General features: G+C 43.8%; 1 protein-coding gene across 2 annotated transcripts; it reads left to right on the forward strand.

The window, feature by feature from the left end:
- Positions 1-879: 879 nt before the first annotated feature.
- On the forward strand, positions 880-24,479 carry LOC135253977 (dual specificity protein phosphatase 22-B-like). Of its 2 annotated transcripts, none has more exons than XM_064333885.1 (7): positions 880-1,068; positions 3,302-3,335; positions 6,553-6,635; positions 18,987-19,036; positions 21,397-21,471; positions 22,288-22,459; positions 23,834-24,479. In XM_064333885.1, exons 1-7 carry the CDS (start codon positions 1,048-1,050, stop codon positions 23,870-23,872), a joined length of 474 nt encoding a protein of 157 aa, XP_064189955.1. In that variant the 5' UTR covers positions 880-1,047; the 3' UTR covers positions 23,873-24,479. The 2 variants fall into 2 exon arrangements, with proteins under 2 accessions (XP_064189955.1, XP_064189954.1); XM_064333884.1 differs by having other exon boundaries at positions 882-1,068; positions 23,829-24,479.
- The last annotated feature ends 2,693 nt before the right edge of the window (positions 24,480-27,172 follow it).

The raw sequence follows: 27,172 nt of genomic DNA on the forward strand, positions 1-27,172 counted from the left end.
GAAAAGAAAAGAAAAGAAAAGAAAGATTGGCCCTGCTCTGTGAAAGGTGAATTAGCAGAACAAGCTGTTGCCGATGGCGTCAGGTGGGTAAAAATGCAACTGAGGAGCCATGCTGGAGACCGGAGGGCTGCAGGTTTGAATCCCAACTGAGGCACTGCCGTAGCCACGGGCTCTGTTTAGTCACCATGGGTTTCGATAAGAATTGTTTTCAGCTGCATGAACAGGCTGTTTACATTTTACTGCTGCTCTGTTACATTCTGGAACCTAACAACAGAACAAGTGGGTTCTATTTTTTTCTTTTCTTTTCTTTTCTTTTTAACCACAATGACAGCGTGAATCCGCGGATCTTTAGAAGGATCTTTATTTTTTTGCAGTGTGAACTCAGCATTAAGAAATGTGCATGCTATTCCATAAGGATCATAACTGTTCAGTAACTGAATTACTGAAAACCTAAAGGATATTGATTACTGCATCTCCATTTATGGTGTTCCATTGCATGAGCAATGAGTCAGGCATATCCTTAGAGAAATCCATCTGCACATCCATCCATCTCCAACTGCACAAGAAACTTAATTCAGTTCAGATGTATGGAAATTCCTGAAATAAGACTTGTTTAAACCACTAAATGACTAAAATGATCATTGTTTTTCCTGTTGTTGGCTTAAACAAGGGAAATAATATACTGTTATTGCAACTGTATGTGCGACAAATCTTGAAAACATGCGCCTCATCTTGAACTCCTTAAATTACACAATCATACAAAAACGCATGTTTGAAGCTAAGTAATTGAGGAAGCATAAGCCTGGTAAATGTAGTGTTTATGGCTTTCCGAATCGAAGGCAGGCGGCTATAAAAAACTACATTTCCCAGGATGCTTTACAAACCGCTGTCTTTCTGGTGGTTTGTCAGCGGGCGCTTGACAGCCACCTCCAGGGAGGTGAATGTACCCAAATGTAGTATTTAGCCTGCAATATCAAAGCTTTTAGATAAGGGACAGAAAGTTAACTTTTGCGTTACACCGTCACGCGCCTGTCAAACCTCGGTGAAATGGGAAACGGAATAAATAAGGTAGGCTGCACCTCGAGCGTCGGTTTTGTGCGCGTTGGTAAACTGCTAATACTGGCTTGCTAAGTTTGTGAATCCGCATACTTTTCTCAGTGCTCAGTGAGATATTCGAGAGAGATAAAACGGCGAAGAAAAACAAAAAAATTGACTTTTTTTCATACTTGTAAAGGTTTTACATTTTAACACCAAATACGTCTGTAGGTATGCCAAGTAAGCAGCCCAAGTCTATACAAGGATTTGATGCTGCTTGTTCCGAGCTCTCCCCTTTATTTTGGGCGTATTGACATTGCCATGTACAAATTGCTTTGAATAACAATTTCCTTGCATTTGCCTGCGAGTATTACGTAGTATAGCCTATAACAGCATTTAGCTCTCACTCTCTTTCACGCACACACACACGCAGGCACGCACACGCACACACACTCTCGCACACACGCACACACACACTGTTATGCATAGCATCGATCTTCTCCAGACTCCAGAGCACATTGAGAACAGTGCAGCACGGTGACGGTACTTGATTCAGCGCTGGGAAGGAAATGACATTTGTGCCTCCCAGTGCGCTTCTCCTATTCGAACGACGTGCCACATAATTACTGACGCGTCGGGTGGTTGCACCGTCCCGTTTCGCAAAAGCCTGGCAGAGATAGATAAGTGGATAAGAAGATATCGTATGCCACAAAGAAAACCGTATGCTTCCGCATTTCTAAGATTCACTTTAGACATTGTGGTGGTGTTTTATTTATTTTTTTCAACCTGCCATTTTCCACCGGCGACAGTTTCTCACAGCGCCGACCCCCCCACAGTAATGACGGCATTGAATACCAAATGTGATTTTGAATACCAAGTGTTCAATGATATTTTATGAAAATCGTAATAATCCCACCCAAGGTCACGGATAGTTAAATTCTGCTTTTGTGTGCTCCTCATGGATTGTTTTCTTAAGCATTTTCTAAAAAAAAAAATAGAGCTAAATAATTCCTCTTGGATTATGTCACAAAACAATGGAATGATTTCACTACAGGTCGAACTCGTTCCTGCAAAATGGTTGGTCCAAGAGGCGCGTGTTGTATGCGCGCTTGCTGGAGCCCTGGCCGCCGTTGTACATTGTTTGTGATCGCCGTTGATTTTCACGTGGATCCTTGCACGTTCTGGCACGAAAGTGCGCAGTCCGTGCGGGCTGCGCTCGTCACGTGGGCTGTCGCTGTAGATTACGTAGGGCCACATTCTTCCAGGGTATTATCGCACCTACTTAGGACGCGTTCCCAGTGAGTTTTTAATAAGTGTTAAGGCGAGGTAAGATGGATTAGCGCATGGAGTACTCCTTCCGCCACACGTGCCCTTTTACATTACATTACATTACATTATAGGCATTTAGCAGACGCTCTTATCCAGAGCGACGTACAACAAGTGCATTGGTTCATGCTTTTAAAGCGACCTTAAGCCCATTTACTAACCGGGATGTCCTGCCAAATGGGGAAGAAATGATTGTGGACAGAAACATGCGCTCGCTGGGGTCCTGACTCCTGTGCAGTATCACCATCGCCCTACTCCTGCTGGCACACAATGCTACATCATTTGATCACAGCATGGTTGTGTCATTAGTCAGTGCTCGAATTCAGCTTCGGGGCTTTGTGTCATCTGTCCCTGGGGTTAAATATAACCCCTCTCTCTGCATGCATGAGTCATTGTCCCAGCCATTGTCAGGGATTCAGAAACAAAAATTATTTTTTACAATTTGATCTGTTCTTACGTGCATTAAGTGTCAACTGTGTGGATGACAGATTTACCAGATTTTCGAGTGTAAACAATTCGGATGCATTATTCAAATCGAATGCAATTCAAGTTTTTTTCCCCCTATTATTTTATTACATAATTGTTTGATGTGACAGTGTTATGCAATATGTTATCATACTTTGGTAGTTATATTCACCGCTATTTAGATCTTATTTTAAGGATGATAAAAGAATATGTGGCAGTAGAACAGTAGAATCATATAGGACATAGTCAGGAGGTAACCGATGTCTGCAGTCGGAGGTTGTCGTTCAACCCGCCTGGCAGAGTGCTGAGCAGACCAACCTAACCCTACTCTCTGGTGAATGGAGGCATCTGTAAGCGCTTGGATAAGCGCTATATATGCAGCATTACATAACACATGGCACTTGTTGAGAGGCATAAAGTACTCAAGGCAATTGCAAATGCACTATTTATACATGCAAATTATCTCTTGTTGCAGGTCCTGCCTGATTTATACCTGGGGAACTTCAAAGGTAGGTGTGTTTGCCTCTCTCCCTTAAACGCAGAGATAAAACGCTGTGCTGTGTGGTGGTTAAAAAGTCTATGTGACTGTTTTTAAGATCCTGGCTGGCAACTGCTTTTTATAACTGTGCAGATGCAAATGGACTGACTGGGACAGTAACGCTATGGCCAAACTTTTGTGAAATTAAATGTCAGGAGAATGATTGAACTGTGTCCAAAGAACAATGTATGGATCTCTTAAGGAAATTAAATGATGTCTTGACGAGAGAAGGGTTGTCATCATGCTCTGCAGAAGCCTGATAGTGACCCATTCATTTGAATCAGGTGGGTTGGAGCAGGGAAACATCTAAAACATGCAGGGCAGTGGGTCCCCAGGACCAGGGTTGATATGACTCCAGAACGAGGGAAATCTCTTCGCTAATTAAGTAAAAAGAAAATATATATTTTTTTTAAATTAAGATTTTCACTGAGGGTTTGTGACCGGGTTCGAATTCGAAACCACAGAGGGGCACTCTCTGCAAGCGTGAGCATGTGAAGGGGCTGCACCCACCTTGTGGGTTCCCCCCTCCCCGTCCCATCCTGGGATGTCCCATGAGACATCGAAAAGCATAGGGACGGGGAGGACTGGGGGTGGGTGGGGGAGGGGGGTATGGTGAAAGCTGCACCTCACTGAGCCAGCTGAGCTTGTTTCTAAGCTGCATTGGCTGCATTGTCTTCTGCTTAATTTTGTGAGTTTTGACATTCTCCCCTCCTTAATCGGGACACTAATTTCACTAATGCGCACTATATTGCTGCATGAAAATATTGTATTTATTGCATAAAATTTTTTAAATTTATTTATTAGAATTTATAAAACCAAGGCACATGCCATAATGTCTCATCATCTCTGTTTTGGTCACAGCTTTAGCTTAGGTTGTGTGAGGATTTAATTTCCCTCCAAGTTGAGTGTGATATTTTTTTAGTCATTTTGTTATCGTGTTGTGTGGACATAGCTTGATATTAGCTCATTAAAGCAGCGAAGGTTAATTCCTACGATAGAGCACATTACTGATTCACACATTGTGGTTCCAGAAGAGTAAACATTCTGAAATATAATTCATTCACTTTTTTAATTTATTTTCAGTCCGAGATAGAACTTTATGCAAATGTCCCCCTAGACATAAATCTGTCCTGATTGTTTAAAGCCTCCATTATTTCATATGAAAGCTCGAAAGACATTTATTTATTTTCATTAATAACAACGTTGGTGATCTGAACCAAAGACTTTAATGTGCCTTGTCATAATTTCGTCAAATGTGTTTATGATCACACATTATTTTGAGGAACAGAAATTTTCTGCTTGGTCGCCAAAAAAGAAAAAAAGACCCGAAACCAGGTTTGGTTTTGATCTTGAATCCAGAGCAATGCCCAAGTGGCTTCACAGATTGGCACTTTGTATTGTGCAGCTATTCTTTAACAATGTGTATATTCATCTTTCTATCTTATTTATATTGTTGGACTAACAATACACGAGCAATAAAAAAAAAACCTGTCTACAACGGTAATGGCAATAACAAAACAAATCAAAGGGTGAAAAATGAAAGCAAACCATCTGTATATTTGGCGTGCAGTTTTCAAATTACTTGTGAAATAACTGTTCTGAATCATAAGAAGTTGTGGATGCAGGCAGTATAAACCGTGTGCATTCAGTCTTTGCCATAATCATTTGCCTGTATCCACTGTTTAAAGAAATACAGGTTTTTCTTTGAAGAATTAATTTTTTTGACTTAGTGAAATTATCAAACCAGAAAATGGCTGTCGTGACAGAATGTGTCAGCAAGAAATAAACATTAAACTGCCACCCATTGATTTTACTGATATAATAATTTAATTAAATGTCTTCAGCTGTGGTTTTTTTGTGGTGGCTTTGCAACCATTTGTCTGCATAATAGAAGTTATACTGCATTGGAAAATTAAGAAAGTAAAATAGCTGCAATTTCGACAGCTTTAGAACGGACTTAAACCAAGAACACACCTATTCCGTGCTTTTTTTGGATTTATAAATTTTATCACGACACTTGATTGCCCTTCCTCTCGCAAATCCTTAATTCTCTTTTCATTTATTATACTTTAGCTCTATAAATCGAGTGTGATCTCAGCTATCAAATCTCTGCAGGGCCCAAGAGGACTATTTCACAGAAATAAAATTTTATTCCTCCTCTTCCAATTAAAAATGTCCTGGTTTGAGTGCTGAATGCACAGTGTGACTACAAGGGCATGTCTTTCTTAGGAGTATCTTAAGGTATCTTACATTATTTATGATATTTGTGTGTGTGTGTGTGTGGGGGGGGTGTTTATTTTCAAGTAGTGCAAATAGTTGTTCATTATGGTTCTAATTTTTCTAACAGTGTTTAATATCTATTATTTTCACATCAATGTTGGTAATAGATTTGCCTGTTCTCCAAGCTGTAGGTCAGTACTGCAGGTCTGTTTGTTATGTCCTTTCATGCTTAACCCTTTAAGGTGTAATATGATAAATATAAATATATTTTAAAATAAATATGTGTTTAGAATGTTCTTTTATGTGTTTAGAATGTCCTTAACCGAACATTCTAATGCTGATGTAACAACCACTGCTGGTAACTGAAAGCAGTGGAGTTCTAGAACACTTAGAATTTTGAAAAAAAAAAAATATTCCAAAAAGTGTTAAATGTTATGGCCTTATTTCTGTCAATGTCTGATCATTTTAATCAGTGTGATTCTGTATATTGATTTGAATGTTGCAGCAGCCTCTTGTGTTTATGGAGACTTGTGGGATATTGTGTACTGTATGCTCTGTTCATCATGTCATACACTGTATATATGAATTCACCTCCTCATCAGGTGGTTGCAGAGCTGCTTGAAAAAAAAATCTAAAGTACATCTGTACAAAGCAGAAAACCTTTGGCTTCCTTTTGTAGAACAAAATTTGATTATAACATTTGCTGTTTGGTGCTTTTGAGCCAAGGTGTTAGACTGTTTTAGAAACATTGGCTTTCCGGTTTTTTCTTTCAGTTCAAAATGAGAAAAGCTGTTTTTATGGCCAACTGGGGAGGTGCAGGCCTGCAGTTTCGTGGGGGAAAAAATGGCATCAAATCTATCTCACGGACACACGACGGGCCTACCTGATTGGTCGGCTAGAATCTTCTGATTTTGTTTATTTCGCTCCTATCTTCCCCCCCCCAACCCCCCTCCCCCACCCCTTCACAGATGCTCGAGACAGGGAACAGCTGGCAAGGAACAACATCACCCACATTCTCTCCATCCACGACAGCGCCGCCCCGCAGTTACAGGTACGACCCCCCCGCTCTGGCCCGGTCGCCCCCACCTGGGCCCCCGGACCCCCGGCTGGTGAGGGACACATGCTCAGTGCAGGGTACCTGAAACAAGGTGGACCCGTCAGAGCGCAGCAATGTGCGTTTCTGCACTGCTAACCCTGCCACAATGCAGGTAAAAGCAGGTTCTGCCAACACCCCAGCGTACATCCCGGCACAGTCTGCAGTCTCTTCTGGGTTGCTAGCTCCACTCCAGAATTAAAGACATGGCGGCACCCTCGGTTGTCCCAGCGTCCAGTGGCACAGTCTGCAGTCTCTTCTGGGTTGCTAGTATCCAACTCCAGGGCAGTTGAAGTACCTGGTGCTAGCACCCTCCAGAATTAAAACATGGCCCGCACCTCGTGTTACATTGCCAGAGTTGACTTCCTTTAGTCCTGCCTGGTAATGCGCTTTTTCTTTTCTTCTTTCTCATTGAACACCGTTGAAAATGGCAATATTTGCCCATAGAGTGGGTTGGTGACTGATTAACGCATGGTAGTTTTTAATCAGTCTGGTGTAGCCTGCAAAGTCAACCTCTCCGATCACAGTTGGCATTGCTGACATCATCACTTTGCGCCATGTCCACAGAGCGGTCAGTGATGATGTCATTGATGCCGACTGTGATGAGAGGTCGACATTGCAGGTTGGACCAGATCCAACCCCTGTCTTACCTACCAACATTTCCTGCTGCTTATGGTGCTGTATGAGATGGGCCTTGGAGTGATTAGCCAACTTTCATGTGTAGTTTGTGAGTGATACGTTAAAAGAATGAAAACAGTCCTGACAGGACATTGGACATTGAGCTTCTAGCGTGTCAGTTTACTTTAATGGAACTAACTATCCAACGAAAAGCAGAGTGCATCAAAGTCATCTCCATTACAACAGTGGCATACAAATGACTTTGTTACGGAAAGGTTCCACTGTGGTCTGTTTGTCTATCCCATGTCTGCCTGTGCTTTTAAATGGCAATTTTATCTTTATTATTTTGTATGCTTGTTTTTTTTTCTCTCCTATGACGATCTGTGCCCTGATATTTATATAATAGTTCACAGTGCAGCAGTAGATTGCACAATATACACACGTTATGCAATTAATTTAGAATAATGCTTTCAAATGGAGTAGAGAGAGGTTTTCGTTCATCAGTGTGAAAACTGCGCTAAAGCTGGGATCTGCGCCTACGACATGCTCGTTCTCTCGCTCTTGCTTCTGAGCTCGCTTTGAAAGTGCCCCTTTCTGCCATTTCGTTGTCGCGAAGAAAGTGTCAAGTGTAAGTAGTCTCGCTAGCAAGGGTTGGAGTTTTCACTCCTAGTTATGTAACGGGGATGAAAATACAGTACCAACCGACCCTGCCCTGGTCAACGCGCTCCTGCTGCTGTTCGTGTCCTCGGCTTGCTTAGAACTCGCACTGTGTTCGGCTACGAGACGGACCGGGCTGCAAGCGTTCATAAATTCAGCCTACATTTCTAAGGATCTAAAAACAAATATGTATAATATATGTATTTAATTCTCTGTGTTCCGTAAGTCTTGAAAGTGCAACTTTCTAAAACAGTCGGGTTCGGTTTCTCGGGTGTGCTGCCGCTTTTAGAGCCGAGATGCGAGAACGAACTCATACTGAAAACTGCCAAAAGTAGACGGGGTGCGGTTTGGCGTCCCCGTCGTCAGCGGCACCTGAACTCAGCCGTTTCGGTTGCGGGGCCGCTCCGAGCCGGCTGAAACAGCCGGTTCTCATGGCGACCAGGGGACCTTCCGTCGCGCCGAAATCGTCCCGAAATGGTCCCGAAAAGAGATTCGCGTCAGCAAAAAAGAAAGATTAAGTTTGGTCGGTTCCCGGACATTTTCTCGTGTAATGTGCAGCAGTGTACGGTCTGACTGGAAGACTTTTGCTATATTGACGCTGTAAACTGTGTGTGTGTGTGTGTGTGTGTGCGTGTTTGTATGTCTTGTCATTTGTGTGAGGAACACACAGGTTGCAATAAATACACAGGTTGACTTTTTTCCACGGACATTAATTTCTGGGTGTTTCACCAGTGAGTAGCGGTAACTAGGCAGATGCTTTCTAGCTTTGTCTCACCTTCACTGTGTCTACCCAGGTCTGACTCAGGATTCCTGCTCACAACCCCCTCCCCCCTCCCCGTCTGGGGAGAACCTGTTTGTCCAGCTGTCACACCCAGCAGCCTACTTCTGCAAAATTTGGGGCTTACTGACGTGGAATGTTTGCTCTCCCTAGTGCTCATGGGAGTTTTATTTAGGCCCGGAGCTCCACTCCTGTTTCCTGAGCTCTTTGGGGTGAAAGGTTTTTCAGTATTCTGGGGTTCAGAGTGGTCAGCTGTCCCACTGATTACAGCAAGGGGTGTCCATACTTATCCAAAAAGGGTTGATGTGGGTGCAGCTTTTTGTTTAAGCCTGGCTTTAAGATACCTGATTCTACTTAATCAAGCTTTTGATTGACGACCATGATTAGGTAATTAGTAGAATTTTTGGCTGGACCGCAACCTACAAATGCAAATGTCTGTGACTGACTGAGTGTGACTGGGTGATGAAGTTACACTATTGGTCGGCCGAGTTATGAAGTTACACCATTGGTCGGCCGAGTTATGAAGTTACACCATTGGTCAGCCGGAGAGGTCCAGCCATAATGGGAGTTTAAATGTCCTGTTTGCCAGGTTATTGGCTAAAACACCTGATCCCATCTCTGAGCTTTCTGGTGAGAATGAACGCCCCCGGGTTAGAGGAAGCAGGTTCAGGGAACGCAGTGTGTAGATTCAGGTGTGTTTTTTGTACAGTACAGTAGCGAACGTGTTTGGGTTGACAAACCCGGCAAACGTAAAACCAAACGCCCTACATTTATGGGAGCGGCATGCTCACGCTGAAGAACCGCTACCATGAGCAGATACACAGCTAAAAACCAAAAATAATAAAATAAAATAAATAAATAAATAGGGTCTTACTAAGGACGCAGGTTTCGCTCAGTTACAGTTCTCCTTAATAATTTCCTCCGGTCAGCTCACATCAGGAGGAAATGATCCTAAAATGGCTGCTCTGTAGAGCCCCTGGTACCTTCTCTAGCACTTTCCCCCTGCGGAGGCGGCGGCGGGGGGGGGGCGTCTCTCTCTGGTGTGCGCGACGAGGACGCGCATCTGAAAGGCCTGGGTGGTTCTGACCCCCTTTCTCACGACTTTCTTCTCTTTCGCTCGGAGAACAAAACTGAAAGCCGGGCCCCATCTTCAGCCGGGCCCTTTTTTCGAAGACGGCGACACAGAAGCTCTGTAGTGGTAGCTGCTGAATTGCTTTCTCTGCTTCTGAGCTGGGTGCTGACTGGGCTGTTTTTTTTTTTTTTGGACCTTATTCCCCCCATATAGGGGCACATTGCCCGATGTTGTGTAGCCCTTGTATGTGTGGCGTGCCAGAAGTGGTAATACTTCTTTGTCACAGCCATGTCTGTTCATACACCTGTCCTGCACCTGCTAAGGTGTTGTGAAACCTTATTTAACTTATTGACTATTATTGTTTTGTTTTTTTCTCCCATGGCCACTAGGGGGGAGAAAATATCTGTATTTTTAGTTATAATTATTGAATAATTTGGTCTGCTGTAACATCCAAAAGCTTTTTTTTTCCTTGCAAGAAGGCTAGTGGTTGTTGGCTAAGGCTCCTGGTTTGCTGAAAATACCTGAATGTACAGTAGCTGTCTGCGGCTTCCATGCTGAAAATAACGTTATGCGTTTTCACGATGGGCGAAGCCTTGCTCCGTGAAATGTCGGTGAACTTTAATGCTTGGCATCTGTTGGCATGTAGAGTTAAGCAACTGTGCTCACCAGTTCTAAACTAGTGTCTTTCAAGATGTATGTTGAGCACCAGGTTGCATTAGGTTTCAACAGCAGCCAATCAAGGACAGGTATATGCTAATGTGTGGTATGCAGTAATATGTTTTGCTGTTCAAGAGGATTGACTTGAGTAGAAGTGTGGTAGTTAATTAGCAATATTTGTTAATGTAATGTTTGTACAGAGTGTAAGTGTGTGGTAACTAATGAGCCGTTTTTTTGTTGATAAATACTGGGTTAGAGGCATGTGGTAGTTATTGAGCGGTGTTTCTCTGGGTATATATTGAATATAAGTGTATGGTAGTTAATGAATAGTCTTTCTCTGGGTGTATATTTAATATAAGTATGTGGCAGCCAATGAACAGTGTTACCCTGGGTATACATTGAATTTAAGTGTGTGGTAGCCAATGAACAGTGTTTCCCTGGGTATATATCGAACACAAGTATATGATAGTTAATGAACTGTCTATACTGTTTTTATCTATACTATACTATTTTACTTTTTATCTATACAGAAGCATGTGGTAGCCAATGCCACGTATATCTGGCTGTACATTATATATAAGTGTGGAGTAGCTGACAAACGGTCTCTCTGGATGTTTTTTGAATAGTTTTCTGGAGTTAATGAGCATCTCGTTCTGCGGCTTGCGTGACTCCGCACTTTGGTGGTACAGGGATGTATTTTGGGGGGGGAATTCAAACGATCTTTTGGCGTGCTTGACTGAGAAACGAAAAGTCAGTGGCCAAATTTACATGTGAGCCGTAACGTTTCACCAGCATTACACGCAGAAGGATGTCCAGTGGGGTTGACTTTGCGCTTTTTTTTTTTTTTTTGGTTAGCATGACAGATGAAGCCAGGTGTCTGGGGGTTTTAATATTTGCATACCTGACTGTTACCTCTTAGACATATTTCTTGGAAGTCAGATGGGGGGGTGGGTGGGGGGGGGGGGTTTGTTCAGTCCGCAGCAAAGCTGTGAGCCCTAGTTGTGTCCAAACACTCTTCATTAAGGGGTGTCAGCCAGAATTGGTTTGCTGTACCTTTTAAAGAGATACTGAATTATCGTTTTTCAAGATATATGTGACGATTATATGCAGTTAAATGCAAAGTATCGGGACGGAGACACAATTTTTGTTCCTCAAATCTGGCCCTCAAGCTCTGTAGCAACTGCTGCTTTTCTCTTCTGCCTGATAGTCCGCAGTTTCAGCGGTGTCACTGATTGGCCGGAGATTCCACTCTCCTGGTGCGGCAGGTTTACCTCGGTCCCTGATTGGAGGAGAGGGGAATGAACGCCAGTGGTGCTTCTGTTCCCCCAATGGGCCCAGATTTGAGCATTCCTGATGCAACGAACGCTGCTGTTCTGGGTGAACTGTTTGCCGTTTTCAGAAAAAAAAACCCCTTTTTGTTGTGATGAGACGAGCTCAGCTTCGATAACCCTGCAATTACTAAGCATTTTAAGCACAAGTGAAACCTATGACTAATTACTCTGCATTGACAGGACACGCTACGACCGAACCACCCCCCCCCCCCCCCCCAAGAGACTCATAGGCAAGTGCATCTGAGACAGCTGTGGGGCGTGTCACAGTTTGGGTGGGGGTGAGTTTGGAGGGGGTCTGTTTGGTGGAGAGCTGCACCTCTCGTTAAGTCCAATGACGGGACGATGCACAATATACTGCATTTTTTTCCCATTCAATAAAGTGTCTGTGGATGTTCCGCCACACAGAACTGTCCAAATGGTTAAATGTCATCGTATTCATTGTAAAGTAACCGAGTGAAAGCTGAATTTATTGAGTGTAGTCACACACTGATAATCATAATTGGGTTTACAATCAGGGATATCATTTATCATATTTGTTATTCCCTGCCTTGAAGTTTTAGGTGAGAAATTCTCTGTTTCATTTAGTTTTAGTTTCTTATCTTAAACGTTTCTCAAATTTGGAGTGCTACCCCCAATACAGAGCAGGCCCAATAACACCCCTCCTTTATCAAGAATAACTTGTTATTTTATATATAATAACTTGTTAAGTTTAAAAAATGTCTTGACTTAATGTATAAGTATCTTGGATGACAAAAACATGTTGCAGTGAAAATATTTCCCAAACTTATTTATAATTTTTTTTTTTTTTAATGTAGCTTATAGTATAGGTTTCAGCATAGTAGAATATGTGGGTAAATTAATTGCTGGGACTTTGGAGGACATACAGCTCGCCCAGGTAGACTACAGGCACCCCTTTGACCAGAGAAGCAGTTCCAGTACAGTGAGATGGGGGGTGTCCTAGTGATCAGATCCCTCCATCCCAAACGCCACAGCTATGTTTTTTTTTTTTTTCTCCCGCGGTGCAGAAATGTTCTGTTTGATAGCCGATAGTGATAGTGATTTTCACCTGGAAATGAAGAGAACACAATACGGCGGTTTCAAAATCCTGCAGTGTCACTTTCAAATGCGCGCAGTGACGCACGCACACGCGCGGGGACAGTGCTCCGAAATAGGGGTGTGGTGTGACTCGGCAAATGTGGAGTTTCTGTGTGTGTGTGTGCGTGCGTGTGTGTGTGTGTGTGTATGGCCTAGTCTTGCGGTAAGGTCCTTGCTTCCTATCTCGTTACTGATTTAACAATGAATCCTTTCTGCGTATATTAGAGAAAATTGCCGTTTTTCGGTGAAGTTTGTCACTTTCCTTTCCGGCGCAGTTCTGTAAGGCGTGAGTCCCGTTCGAACAGCAGCGAGTCCGTTATCACACAGTACCTACAAAACCCACAGGAAAGCCATCAAAAAAATGTGCTTAATATCTGACACAAACGACCGCTTTATAGGAACAGTTGAGCTTCTGGTTTTTGTGTGCGTTGAAAAATGTATTAGATATTTCATACGCTGCGGTTGGCCAACCAACCGGGTTTATTTTGGCAAGTATAGGAGCTTTTGGGGCTTATGGTTTAAAGAAACCACACTTCACGTAACTCCAAAGCAGGTTGTACAGCAACGCCGTGCCTCCAAAGGTTTTATGCGTGTATATTACACAAGCTGTATTCCAAAAATGTATGATTCATCTTACGTTTGGTGTGAACTATTTCCTGTGATGCAAGCAACCTGAGAGAACCTGCTGCACTCAAGGAAATGAATACCAGCCTGATGTTAAAACGGATAATTGTGTCTATAATTGAGAATAAACTGTTAAGTTGCTCATAATTGACAGCCTCTGGAAATGTAACACATGCCCGAACTCACACACGCACACACACGCACAAGCAGGGCATACTAATAAATAGGCTGCTTAATAAAATTAACTTCAACTTCAACTTTCAACTTTATTTGTCCCCGGAGGGCAATTTGTTTTGCAGCAAGACAGAGATACAAGACGATAAAATATAAATGAAAGCCTACATAGGGTACCTGAAAAAAGGGCGGGGGGGGGGTGGGGGGGTGGGTGGTGCACTGAAAATAGCATTATATGTCCGGCCAGTAGGCTGTTGGAGTTAGCTCTAATCAGTGGGCGTTAGCTCTGCAGGTCCTGCCAGATGCACATCCCTGGAAGGAAGAAGCGTTGCTCAGCAGCAGTCACACGGCGAAAAGTTTCTGCGCACGCCAGCACTCGTTTAGCGGGTTTATCGTAATCGTCTGCCAGGTGCAGGTTTGGGGGATTCGGTTCGTCTTGTCCCTCCTTGTGTACGCGGGCTAGCCGCACTTCCGTTGAAGAGTAACGCGGCGAATTTACCAGTCTCAGAAATCCCTTTTAAAAAAAGATGTTCCGAATTAACCTCTTTTTATTGAAAGAGGCGCCACATTTAGCGATTTATTAACTTTTTTTATGTAAACATGACAATGGTTGATTAAATATGTGTGTATATATATGGAGGTTGTTTACATTGCATTGCATGATTAATATTTTTTGTTTGTTTCCATTTGCCTTAATGCACATGTATACCAGTTATTTCACATTTTGAGCTGTTTAGGCTACTTGATAAATGTAACAGTAGCAAATATAAACCTAGTATTGATTTTATGTGTGGTTGAGTTGCTGAGGGCTATTAAGTTAGCTAGTTAATTTAAAATCTGTCATTTTAAATGTGCACATCAGAGTTGTGCACCATTCAGAACTGAATTGTGAATGCCTCTAATTCTTAAACTTGAATAGAGTTTGAATTGAAGCAGCAATCAGGATAAGGAATTGCAATTCGAATTTGACTTCGAAAGGATTCAGAATTAAAATGAAATGAAATTAAAAATTTACATTAACCATGGCATCTTATGAACAGCATATGACATTCTGAACCTTATTATTTTCATTATTATTCTTAATTCCTAAAATGAATGTTTTTCTCCCTAAAGTGAGTGTTTAAAGTGCCCATTAATTAATTAATTCCAGTATGGTGGAAAATACTTCATTTCCCAAAATGCTTCATTGTTACTGCATTGTCAACCCTAAAGCCTTCAAAATGGACCCACTTGATACTGGGGAATGGAAGGGAACTATTTCAAGAAATTAATGATGTAATTGTTGGTGTTTGGTCAATTAAATGTCAGATGTAATCAAGTTCTCTTGTTGTGTCACTAAGTGGAATTTCTTTAAATCCCTCTTCTTCGCTTTCCAATTCAAATTCCAGTTCATCATCCTGTGTGGTGTGGCCAATTCAGTTCAGATTCCAACTCATGAACTGAATGGGAGTAAATTCTCTAAAATTCATATTTTTGCACAACCCTGGCACTCGTCCCGTAAGTTGCCCAAACTGTGGGATCGCCCTGATGAATTAGTGCAAAGTAATGCTGATTTCATGCTGCCTGCTCTTAAGTACGTTATTGCGGTGGAAACAATAAGAACCGCTTGAAGGAACAAGTGCACCTCCCATCCGCGTGTATCATATTATTACCAGTGACTCATATCAAAAGCACCGCGATGTCAGATTTGATTAATGTAATTCAGTAATGCATGTAGTGCAGAACATCGGTTTGGTATTACAGCCTGGTGCGTATAGGCAATAATCCGGAGTCGGTCCCTACCAGCTGTGGGCATCTGATTCGGAACGTCCGTTTAATTTTAATCTTGAATTTTAAATGATCTCAGTGGGCCCTTTCATCATTCTCATAAAACCATTTTATGTGGCTTCGTGTCATCTGTTAATATTACACTTCTGCATTTCGCTGATTTCTGCACTTATCTGAAGTGACTTAGACAGATTCATTTTTTTTACAGGATTCCTGTAACGCGACGGTTGTGGTTTTGGGGAAGTTCTCCTTGGCTACTAAATGGCTTTCTATTTTGGTAGGGTGGGAGCTATCGTGTGACTGCACTGCCTTGCTCTTGGGGGTCACACAGAAGGAAACTCACCTGTTGCTGTGGGAGACAGATTATTCTCTAACCAGCACCTGATCTGAGCTGGCCCTGGAAATCGTGCTCTTAAAGCCCTTTCTGGTGTGACATCACAGACACTGTATGTGATCAGAATGTCCATAAGTGAACATTCTAATGCTGATGTAAGAATTTCGGCTGGCAATTGAAAAGCAGTGGAGTTCTAGAACACTGACTGAAATTTATTGAAAAACCTTCCGAAAAAACTGTTCTTCAAAGGGGATTTGTCTTTTTTAGACAGTCTGACTGCAAAAACCCTGTCATTCCCATTCATATCCACAGCGAGAGAGAGAGAGAGAGAGGATATCACAAATTAATGCAAACTGTGACGCACACAGGCCAAAGTTAACATTTGCTCACTGACACGTGTCCTGTGAATTCACATGCTTATCGGTTCACGCAAGATTGAGCGCAGCAACAAAAATGTTTTAAAAATTAAAAAAAAAAAACCACCCCACTCAGCTATATCACTGGTCCCAGGAACTGGTCTACAAAATGGAGGCACTTGCCTGAGTGACAGTCATCAGCTGCAGATAATGGACACAAGATGGTGAAAGATAATGAAGGCTGTAGAAATAAGAGCTCTTTTTGAATATGCACATTAAAAGGCACTTCTGTTGGTCATACAAAACTGTCTGGTTGCAATATATAAAAGTTATGTGTGCTTTGAAAAGGAACATTGACTTGTTTGTGTGGTTGTGTGTGCGTGTGTGTGTGTGTGTGTGTTTGTCAGCATGTGTGTGCACACTGGTGTGTGTTTGTGAGTGCTTGTGAGTGTCTGCGATGTGACCTCAGAATCCCCGACCAACCTTCCAAATACATTTTTCAAGTACTTATTTAACTTGCGCGTAACTTTAAGTTAACGATAGCTGTGGACTGAGCCTGAAAATAGATCTGCGCTGCTCAGAACATTGTGTCCCAGGCTGTGCGCGCGCTCGTCGCCTGATGCTGTCGGTCGCGCGCGCGCGTCAGCCCGTTCGTCTCCGGGCCCCTGCGTTCCCCCGCGTTCCCCCGGCTCTGCTCTGCAGATGTTGATCTTCGGAAAGGAACAGGTGCCGATCTCCTGACCGCATGACCTCTCTCTCTCTCTCTCTCTCCCTCCCTTACAACGTTCCTCTCTCTACTTTCTTTGGGTTTTTCCTGATTTTTTTTTTTTTTTTTTACTTCTTTTTTAAATTTTTTTTTAACGTGACTTACTCTGAGGGCCAAGGTGGCAAAGCACCGGCACCATATGCTTGAGTGACCTGGGCTAGAAAGAGAGATAGAGAGAGAGAGAGAGAGGAGTTCTTCCCCAGCTTGCTCGGCCAAGCATATCTAACAGCCGAGGGTCTGTCACACTCACGGGAGTTCCCAGGCTCAGTGTTCGCTGAATGTTTCCGCTCTTACTGTCAGTCACTGCGTTAATTCCTACGCTAAAAGTTTTTAAAAATTTAACTTCCACAAAAAAAGAGCATGTCACTGTTTATGTGCTGTGTCTTACATATGTTTGTTCCAGACATGACGCTCTCACAGATGAAGATTTATTGTTTAAAATTTAGCTGATTTACTGTTTAAAATTTAGCTGATTTACTATTAAAAATTTAGCTGATTTACTGTTCAAAATTTAGCTGATTTACTATTAAAAATTTAGCTGATTTACTGTTTAAAATTTAGCTGATTTACTATTCAAAATTTAGCTGATTTACTGTTTAAAATTTAGCTGATTTACTATTCAAAATTTAGCTGATTTACTGTTTAAAATTTAGCTGATTTACTGTTTAAAATTTAGCTGATTTACTATTCAAAATTTAGCTGATTTACTGTTTAAAATTTAGCTGATTTACTATTCAATATTTAGCTTATTTACTGTTTAAAATGTAGCTGATTTACTATTCAATATTTAGCTGATTTACTGTTTAAAATTTAGCTGATTTACTGTTTAAAATTTAGCTGATTTACTGTTTAAAATTTAGCTGATTTACTGTTTAAAATTTAGCTGATTTACTGTTTAAAATTTAGCTGATTTACTGTTTAAAATTTAGCTGATTTACTATTCAAAATTTAGCTGATTTACTATTCAAAATTTAGCTGATTTACTGTTTAAAATTTAGCTGATTTACTGTTTAAAATGTAGCCGCCTGGCAGATGCCTGTAAACCAAGTGCGTTTGAATCATGGCTGCAAAGTCGCCACTGTGGAGGTAGGCGTCCGTGGCGTTGCCTGACCACGTTTGCTGGAGTGCGCGCGCGCCCCAGGAATATTTTTCTGCGACCCACCAAAATGATCATGAAAAAAAAATTGAGACCGCTCTTGCTGTCAAACAAGCAGTTTGACACCTAAGAGGAGTGAAAAAATAATTTACCTTGTCAGCCGTCGACCGCGAATGCTTGTGAGTGCGAGGGTGCGAGCACACGTAAGGCTGATTTATAAAATGTGACGTTGCTTTGAGTCAGTATGGCTTTATGTCCAGCGAGGCCCCGATCATATCAGGGGAGTCTTGGGGACCTGTGCCACGAGGTCTGCGAAGCAAAGGGACGGGGACCCTACAGCCCAAAGGTTGCAGGGCATCAGTGAGCATGAGCTTGTGTACTGTGTATGTTTACACGAGCGATTAGTAAACACCGTGGGCGGCTTGGTGCTCAGACGCACACAGGGGAGGTGAGGTCACTGAACTTGAGTGAACCCAGCAGTAAAATCTGTGCGTGAGAGTGTGGGTGGCTTTTGTTTTCGGTGCCTCTGTTTGATAATGTGCTAAACTTGTGGTCGAGACCCTTTCGGGTTCTGAACTAAAACAAGCAGGGGTGTCCAGTCATATATATTTTTTTTAAAAGGCCGGTGTGGGTGCTGACATCTGATTGAAGACCATGATTAGTTAACCTAAAAAAAAAAAAAAACAACTGTGGGATGCTACTTTGTGGCCTATGTGGAGTCATGGTCCTCTTCATCAAGTACTGCCATACAGATGTGTGTATCACATCCAGTGCATGACACTATTTCAGTTCCTCTTCTTCCAGATGTCTGTATCACTTCCGGTGTTTGACACTAGGTCAGTTCCTCTTGACCCTGTATCTCATACAGATGTGTGTGTATCACATCCAGTGTGTGACACTAGGTCAGTTCCTCTTCTTCCTGTAATTCATACAGGTGTGTGTGCATCACATCCTGTGACTCTGGCTCTTCCTCTCTGTCCCCAGGAGATGACATACCTCTGCATTCCAGCAGCCGATCTGCCGACACAAAACCTGTGAGTACGCGTGCCTGCCCAATCACCTGACCCTCCGCGTGCCTGCCCAATCACCTGACCCGCTGCGTGTTGGCCTGGCCTAGGAGCTTCAGCCATGGCTGCTGTGCGGCTCATTCGATTTGGGCACCACGTCGTGGTGCATGGATGAGCCCCCGCGGTCTCACACCAAATCCAAATCCGTACCCGTGCCAAATGTGGCCAATGAGTACCATAGGGCGACGCGATCCCCATTCCAGCACCTTTTGTAATTTGTATTTTCGTCCTAATATTGTAGCTTGTTCTTCTCCCTAGTTTGACTCGGCATAAGTTATGTCAGAATAATGTTCGCTGCGTGAACTGAACTTGGTTCTTGGTTATGAATAGATGTACGAAATGAGTATTGTACCTTATCGAACCTGTGTTTTGTAGTTGTTTCAATGACCATGATATATGCACTTTTGTACGTCGCTTTGAATAAAAGCGTCTGCTAAATAAATGAATGTAAACGTATGGTCGGGTTCAGTCGGTTAGGGATCCACGTTTCTTCGCTGACCAGCAACCCCTACTGGTCAATCAGGGGCCAGTGGGCTGCATGTGAAAGGTCTTCCTCCGACTCCACCCTGCACAAGCTCACCCTCAGTCTGCAGTGGAGAAAAGAAGTTGGCTGGAGACGCACCACATGTTTCAGGGGAGAAATGTGGCCCGAATGACACAAGATGCTCAGATTTATTTCTTTTTTTCCCCCAACGGTTACATCATCCCTTTGTAGCAGTGGTGTAGTGTCTGTGGTAGCGAGCGGCGTCTCGTCTTGCTCGTCTGGCGGCTCTGGGCGAATTTCGCAATCGACACTCGAGAAATGAAAACGGACGAATCTTGTGGTGGCGCGTGGGGTCTTTCGCCAGGTTGTTTTTGTTTTTTTTTTTTGTTTTTTTTTTACATCGGTGAAGCAGCTGCTCACTTCGTTTTTGGTTTTTTAAAAAGTGAATTCGTTTTAAACTGAAAATGAGATTAGTGATTTTTTTTGCGAGAGAATTTCTCCTGGATGGCTGTTTCGCTGTTGTACGTGTGGCCCGGTGGGAGTGGTAAGGCTGGTGGCGATGGCTGTCGAAAAAAACTAAAGTTTCTTCGGCTCTTCGTCTTCCGTCCCACCTCCAAGGCCTCGTTTCAGTCTTCCCTGCACTGAATATTTTCTCCTAGGGTTGGCACGACATCACATCCTGTCCGTCTCTGCAAATGGGTGGAAGTGCGCTCTGTCAGAGCTGATCACCCCCCTGATACAGCGCAGTTTGTGCTTTTCTGCCTAAAACACAGCGGTGGTGCTCAGATATGTAGATTATAGACACACACACACGCGCACACACACACACACACACACACACACACTCACACACACATACACTGGGAGGCCCTGGCCTCCATCAGAGGAAGGAAGCCCTAGTCTCTGGGCTGTGACTCCACCCCACCTTCTGCCTGCCACTATTTTTACACCCCTACACCACTGCCCCCCCTCCCCCTCCCAACACCCACTCCCCAACCTTCCCTGCTGCCCCCCACCTCCCCCAACACCCTCCACCGCTGCCCCCCTCCCAACCCTATCCACTGCTGCCCCCCCACCTCCCCCAACACCCCTGCCACCCCATCAGCTGCCCCCCCAATCCCATCCACTGCTGCCTCCCCAACACCCTCCAGCACTCCCCCCCCAACGCCCTCCAGCACTGCCCCCTCCCCCAACGCCCTCCATCGCTGCCCCCCCCCCAAAAAAACCTGCAGCCCGGGTCCTGAAACCCGCCTGTCAGGCCTCGAAACTGGCCTTCCTGACCATTACGCACACCTCAATGGGTTTCTCTTCCGGGACACTCCCCGTCAGGCCGGGGCGGGGGTGGACTGTCCTGCCTGGCCTCTGCTGAGCGCCCTGCGTCCGTTGGCTACCCCTAAAGATCTCAGGAGAGGAGGTGGCCACGTACCCATTAGCTAGGGGCTAATACTTTAGCAAGCCACACTGAAAAACAAACACAGTCTGCCTAGACTGAGATTAAGACATCTGCTAAACACATAATGTTCTGCCATAGGCTGACTGTGAAACATGTTGGGAAGGTGAACTCATGTGACACACACACACACACACACATATACACATGCACCAAACTTCCTTGTATGGGAATCCTACATATAAAATGAATTGGAAGACCTTATTAGGAAACGTCCATGCCTGGCCATATCAGGGGGGAGATTATGTTAGTCCCTCTGTGTCCATCACAGCCCAACCACAGCGCTCTCAGGAGGACCGTTATCAGCCCACCGCTGGGGGCATTCTTCATCCTAGACGCTCCCTTCCTACGGGATATTCACTGGGGGTTTTTCTTTCCCTCCTGTGTCCTCAGGACCCAGCATTTTAAGGACAGCATCGCGTTCATGCACGAATCCCGGCTGAAGGGAGAGGGCTGCCTGGTGCACTGGTGAGTGGGACCGCGAGTGACCGCGGAGGACCGCCCCCTGGTGGTCGGAGGCTGTCTCTTTCCACATACCGCACTGTACACGCACAGCCCCTGTGGATTGTGCGGTCGATGGATGTTCACTGGATGGCTTGCCTCAGTACATGCAGACACAAACGCACACGCACATACGCACACACAAACGCACATATTTACAGCGCAGTCGTAAGTATTTGGACGGGGACACAATTTAAGGGACACGCCCTGCTATACTGGGCTCTGCTTTTAGGGCTGGTTACCCAGACATAGTCCTGGACTAAATAAAAAAATTTCAATGAATATCTCCATTGAAAAAGAAATGTAGTTTAGGACTAAGCTTAATCCATGTCTTGGAAACCAGCCCATACTCTACTAGTAGAGGTGTACATGCCATTCCAGGAGATGTATTTGTGATAGAGTTTCTTGCCTGTTCATACTGCTCTAGTAGGTAAATTGACTAGCCACAGTAGACTGAATGGGCTGTTCTTTCAATCACACATTCTTATGCACTTATGCTCTCATTTGGTTTCTATATTGTGTATTAATTAATTACACAAGCAATGCTTTTAATCAATAATTACCTTTTTTAATAACCCTCGGTTGCAAATGGTACAATGATCTCTTTTGCTTTTTTTTAAATTTGAAATTGCTTTTTTGGATTGACTGACTGAACGCCTGACGGGCTGACTTGACTGTTCGATGGCTTGACTGACTAACTGACTGCTCGTTTTTGATTGGTTAATTGGTCGAACCTGCTTGACTGATTGACTGACGGACCAACCAATGCCCCTCTGCCGGCAGCCTGGCGGGCGTGTCCCGCAGCGTCACCCTGGTGGTGGCCTACATCATGACGGTGACGGAGCTGGGCTGGCAGGACGCCCTGGCCGCCGTGAGGGTGGCCCGGCCCTGCGCGGGACCCAACATCGGCTTCCTGCGCCAGCTGGAGGAGTTCCAGAACACTCAGGCTGTGCAGGTAAGACCTGCGCCGGGCCAGAGACTCAGACTGTGCAGGTAAGACCTGCGCTGGGCCAGAGACTCAGGCTGTGCAGGTAAGACCTGCTTCAGGCCAGAGACTCAGACTGTGCAGGTAAGACCTGCTTCAGGCCAGAGACTCAGACTGTGCAGGTAAGACCTGCTTCAGGCCAGAGACTCAGACTGTGCAGGTAAGACCTGCGCCAGGCCAGAGACTCAGACTGTGCAGGTAAGACCTGCGCCAGGCCAGAGACTCGGACTGTGCAGGTAAGACCTGCGCCGGGCCAGAGACTCAGACTGTGCAGGTAAGACCTGCGCCGGGCCAGAGACTCAGGCTGTGCAGGTAAGACCTGCGCCAGGCCAGAGACTCAGACTGTACAGGTAAGACCTTTGCCGGGCCAAATACTCTGAGTGTATTGGGAGGAAAGGATTGAAAAAAATAGAATCAAAAAAGAATTGCACTGATGTTCATAATGGAAAAGATTGTGTATATGTGGACTGAGGAAATATGACCTCAGATGTGTGCTCTCTGAGAAGCTGGGCCCGGGTCCTGAGCTCTTCATGTGGTGCGAGAGCATATCATCTGCTTCTCTTGGTTTCATTCGCAGATTTAGTCTCAGAGCGATTCGTGAACAAAGCGGTTTTGATTGTTTTGTTTTTTTTGTCTTTTCTTTTTTTTTCTGCTGATTTGTTTCCAGTGGGGGGGAAAAAGAGAGAGTTAAGAAAGCAGGTGGATTTTTACATTTTGTGTGGTTTCGTCTCTTGTGAACCCTGTTTGCGAATGTATGCTGGTCAAAATGAGAGCTGTTGCTTTGACTTTGTGCCCAAATAATTATTCTCTCTGAGTTTTTTATTTCATGCAGCAGTCTTTCTTTCATCTGATATTTATGTAGCACTTATGAACTGGGTCAAACCACAAATCATAAGATTGGCTTGAAGAAGAAATGTTTTCAAACATTTTCTTTGGTGACATTTTGTAACTTCAGAAAGTAGTGCATCCACCTGCACTAACAACCTCATTGCTGTTGGAAGTCTTTGTACTTGCACTGCTTTTTAGCTGAAAATAAAGAGTGCACATATTGATTTGGCATGATTAGATACAAGGATTGACTTGGAAAATGCTTTGTATTACTGTTGAATTTAAATCCAGAATTAATTTGGAAAAGACACTATGCCTCATAACTGAACTGAAGTGTTTAATGATAGATTTAACAAGTAAGCAGGCCATTCTGTGCAACTGAGTTGGTGGGTTGTGACAAATAGTGCCACAGTTCTTGCTTGATTTAGAATTTTTTTACATAATTCTCTTGTGATTAAAACTTAAACTGTATTTTTTTTTTCTGCTTGTCCGATTGTTTCTCTGTTCCCAGTATAGGCAATGGCTGAAAGAGAAATACAAAGGGAACCCATTTAACGACGAGGAGGAGATTAGGATGCTATTGGCCAAGAACCCGAGGTCCTGTGCGGAGGCCAGGCCCTCAAGGAACACCTGACAGGCGTCGCCATGGTGACAGATCACTGTTTTCATCGGGACACAGCCACGGATTGGAGCCTAAGCTCCATGCCAGTCACGTCCTTTCAGTTCTTTCAAGTGTTGGACTGAACTGTGCATGTGTTTGTTTGTTTTTTTGTGTACGTTTGTGTGTGTGTGTGTGTGCGTGTGTGTGTGTTGGGCTTTTCCTCTGAAGTGGATGGGCAAGGAGAGCCAGTATTGTTGAATATCATGTGCATTGGAGTTTGTGTTGGCTTGTTTGACAGGAAAAAAACCACTGCTCAACACCACTTTTAACCTATGTAAATACATACAGGATATATATTCTTCACTCGGTTTTTATAACAATAAATGATAATGCCATTTCATTGTAATTTATGTAAAAAAAAATCTTACAAGTATGCAAAACCAAATTCTATTTGAAACCTTTGTGAAATAATTATTTTGTATTTCATTTTGCACAATAATCAAGTTTGTTAGATAGTAGGTGTCCTGAATGTCTCAATGAATAAAAAAGTTTGAAAGCGTAGTCCACTGCCCATGATGTGGCCACTATTCACCTGCAAAAAAGTGTTAAAGAATTCAAGGTGCTGTGAACATTCAGTTATTCCTATGATTCCTATGAGTCCATTTTAAATTGTTGTTGAAGGGGGTAAAAAAAAGGGGAGGGGCTTCAAAAAAATGTCCTATTACCAAAGAGGGTCTGACTGAATGAGTTTGAGAAACAGGAGATTAGTCCCAGGAAATATATATATTCTTATATATGAATGAATGAATGAGTGAATCATTGCATTTATATAGCACTTCTCCGAATGCTCAAAGTGCTTTACAGTGACGACTCGTGGGAACTCTCCTCACCCGCCACCAATGTGTAGCACCCACCAGGGTGATGCACGGCAGCCATTTTGCGCCAGAACGCTCACCACACATTATCCAAGGTGGAGAGAGAGAGAGGACATTTTTTTAGCCAGTTAAATCAGGGGATGATTAGGTGGCAAGTTCAAGGGAGCCAGGATGGGAATTCAGCCAGGTCACCGGGGGAACCCCCCTACTCTTTGCGACAAGTGTCATGGGGTATATTATGTCCTTGTGATGGTTTTTACTGAATTTGGGCGTCACCCCCCCGCCCCCGCCCCCCCCCATTTGGGAACAGTCACGGAAGTGCAAGCCCTGTCACACCCTTTGCTAGTGCAGCTCACTCATCTGCGTTCGGGTCTGGTTCAGGACTCGTCTTTGTTACGTTACATTGCAGTGCATCACAGGCATTCAGCAGACGCTCCTTATCCGGAGCGACGTACGCTAACCTTTACACCGCATGCGTTCACGAGGGACTGCCACCGGCTGGCTTGGAACAAAGTGTTTTGGGGGGGGGGGAAATGAGCCCAGGGTCCTTTGCCTTGTGTGGCGCACAGGTGTGGATCCCACCTGTCAGGCCCTGCTGCAGAACCCCGCTCGCCGCTGACCGCCATCTGCACTGCCGCGACCTGAAAGTTTCGCGACTTCTCGTCTCACGTACCCCCAATGTAAACACGGGGTGCCTGTTCTCTCTGGATACCGAGCGGGGGATTTTTTTCTTTTTTTTTTTTTGCTTCAGTTGATTAATTCTGCTGCTGAAGGGTTGAAACTGTTCATGCACCAGTACCCTCTGCTGGAAAGCACACACACACACACACCCACACACCCACACACCCACAAACGCACACACACCCAACAATACACTCACGCTCTTCCACTGATTGTTGGAAACGGTACCTACTCTTCTCAATAAAAGGGTAAAAAAACTGAGAGGTACTTTATTATTACTGCTTGTAGAAGCATGGAAATGGATGATGGCCCTTTTCACTCGAAAATAATAGTAATAATAATTTCAATCGAAACACATTTACCAAATCTGCACTGCAGATTTGAGTGTAAAACCTTAAATGTAGTGGATTACATAATCATCATCATCATCATCATCATCATTAGTGGAGAGCATTTTGAACTCCAAAATTAGTCATTTAATACCTAATTTTGCAAACAGATGTTTTGGCAGCATCTGTCGGTTAAGACTTTCAGCGTTGGTCACCTACGCAAACGAAGCACAGGAACTGCCGAGCCATTTCCCAGACTCCCGCAGTCTCATCGTTTCTGGGGAGTCCCATTTTCGGTCCCCATCTTTGGCAGGTGTCCAGGTATTTGAACATTCTGACTGAGTGCTTTCTCAATGAATGACAGGAATCAAAGGTAGCCGTCCCTCGCCCCGTAATTCTGTGTAAACGTGAATGACATGCAGCGTTCACGAGCTTCTGACGAATTTTGGGGAATGCCTCTGGAACCTACTATTTTACAAACGACGTATATATTCAATGTTTTGTGAAGGAGCAGCAGATGAGCTGAATGTACTTTATTATTACTGCTTGTAGGAGCATGGAAATGGATGATGGCTCTTTTCACTCGAAAATAATAGTAATAATAATTTCAATCGAAACACATTTACCAAATCTGCACTGGCACCATTTAGGATAAGGTACCCTTCCGCACTTTAGAGTTTGTTCAGTGCCATTAAAAAGGCTTTATTGTCTGTGTCTATGCGGAAACTTTGAAAGAATGCACAACGCAGCACTTCACAATGGAAAAACAAACATGCAATGTTAGAAGTGATTTTCAGTACTGCTTTTTTTAAATGCAGTGCAAACTGTTAAACAGCATTGTTCATGCAATGCATCCTAAGGCACTTTATTTTATCGCTGCAGTAAAAACCGGTTAAAGAGAACTTAGGGGAACCAACAGAAGGGAGCTCTGTGCAAGAGAACCTCTTGATCTGGCATTCAATAGACAAGTGTGCATTCACACCTGTGTAAAAGCTCCCCTGTCTTAAAGCTGTCATACCTGTCCTAACAGCTCTTTCACCTAACAGCTTGCCTGTCTAAAAGCTCTTACATCTCAAAGCTTTCTCACCTGTCTACTGTACATGCTCTCACCTGTCTACTGTGCAAGCTCAAGTGTCGACAAACTCTTTCACCTGTCTACTGTGCAAGCTCACCTGTTGACAAACTCTTTCACCTTTCTAAAAGCTCACCTGTCTAAAAACACTTTCACCTGTCTACTGTGCAAGCTCACCTGTCTACAAACTCACCTGTCTACTGTGCAAGCCCATGTGTCGACAAACTCTTTCACCTTTCTAAAAGCTCACCTGTCTACAAACTCTTTCACCTGTCTACTGTGCAAGCTCACCTGTCT

This window comes from Anguilla rostrata, chromosome 4, assembly GCF_018555375.3.
Source record: "Anguilla rostrata isolate EN2019 chromosome 4, ASM1855537v3, whole genome shotgun sequence".
In the NCBI taxonomy this organism is placed as follows: Eukaryota; Metazoa; Chordata; class Actinopteri; order Anguilliformes; family Anguillidae; genus Anguilla; species Anguilla rostrata.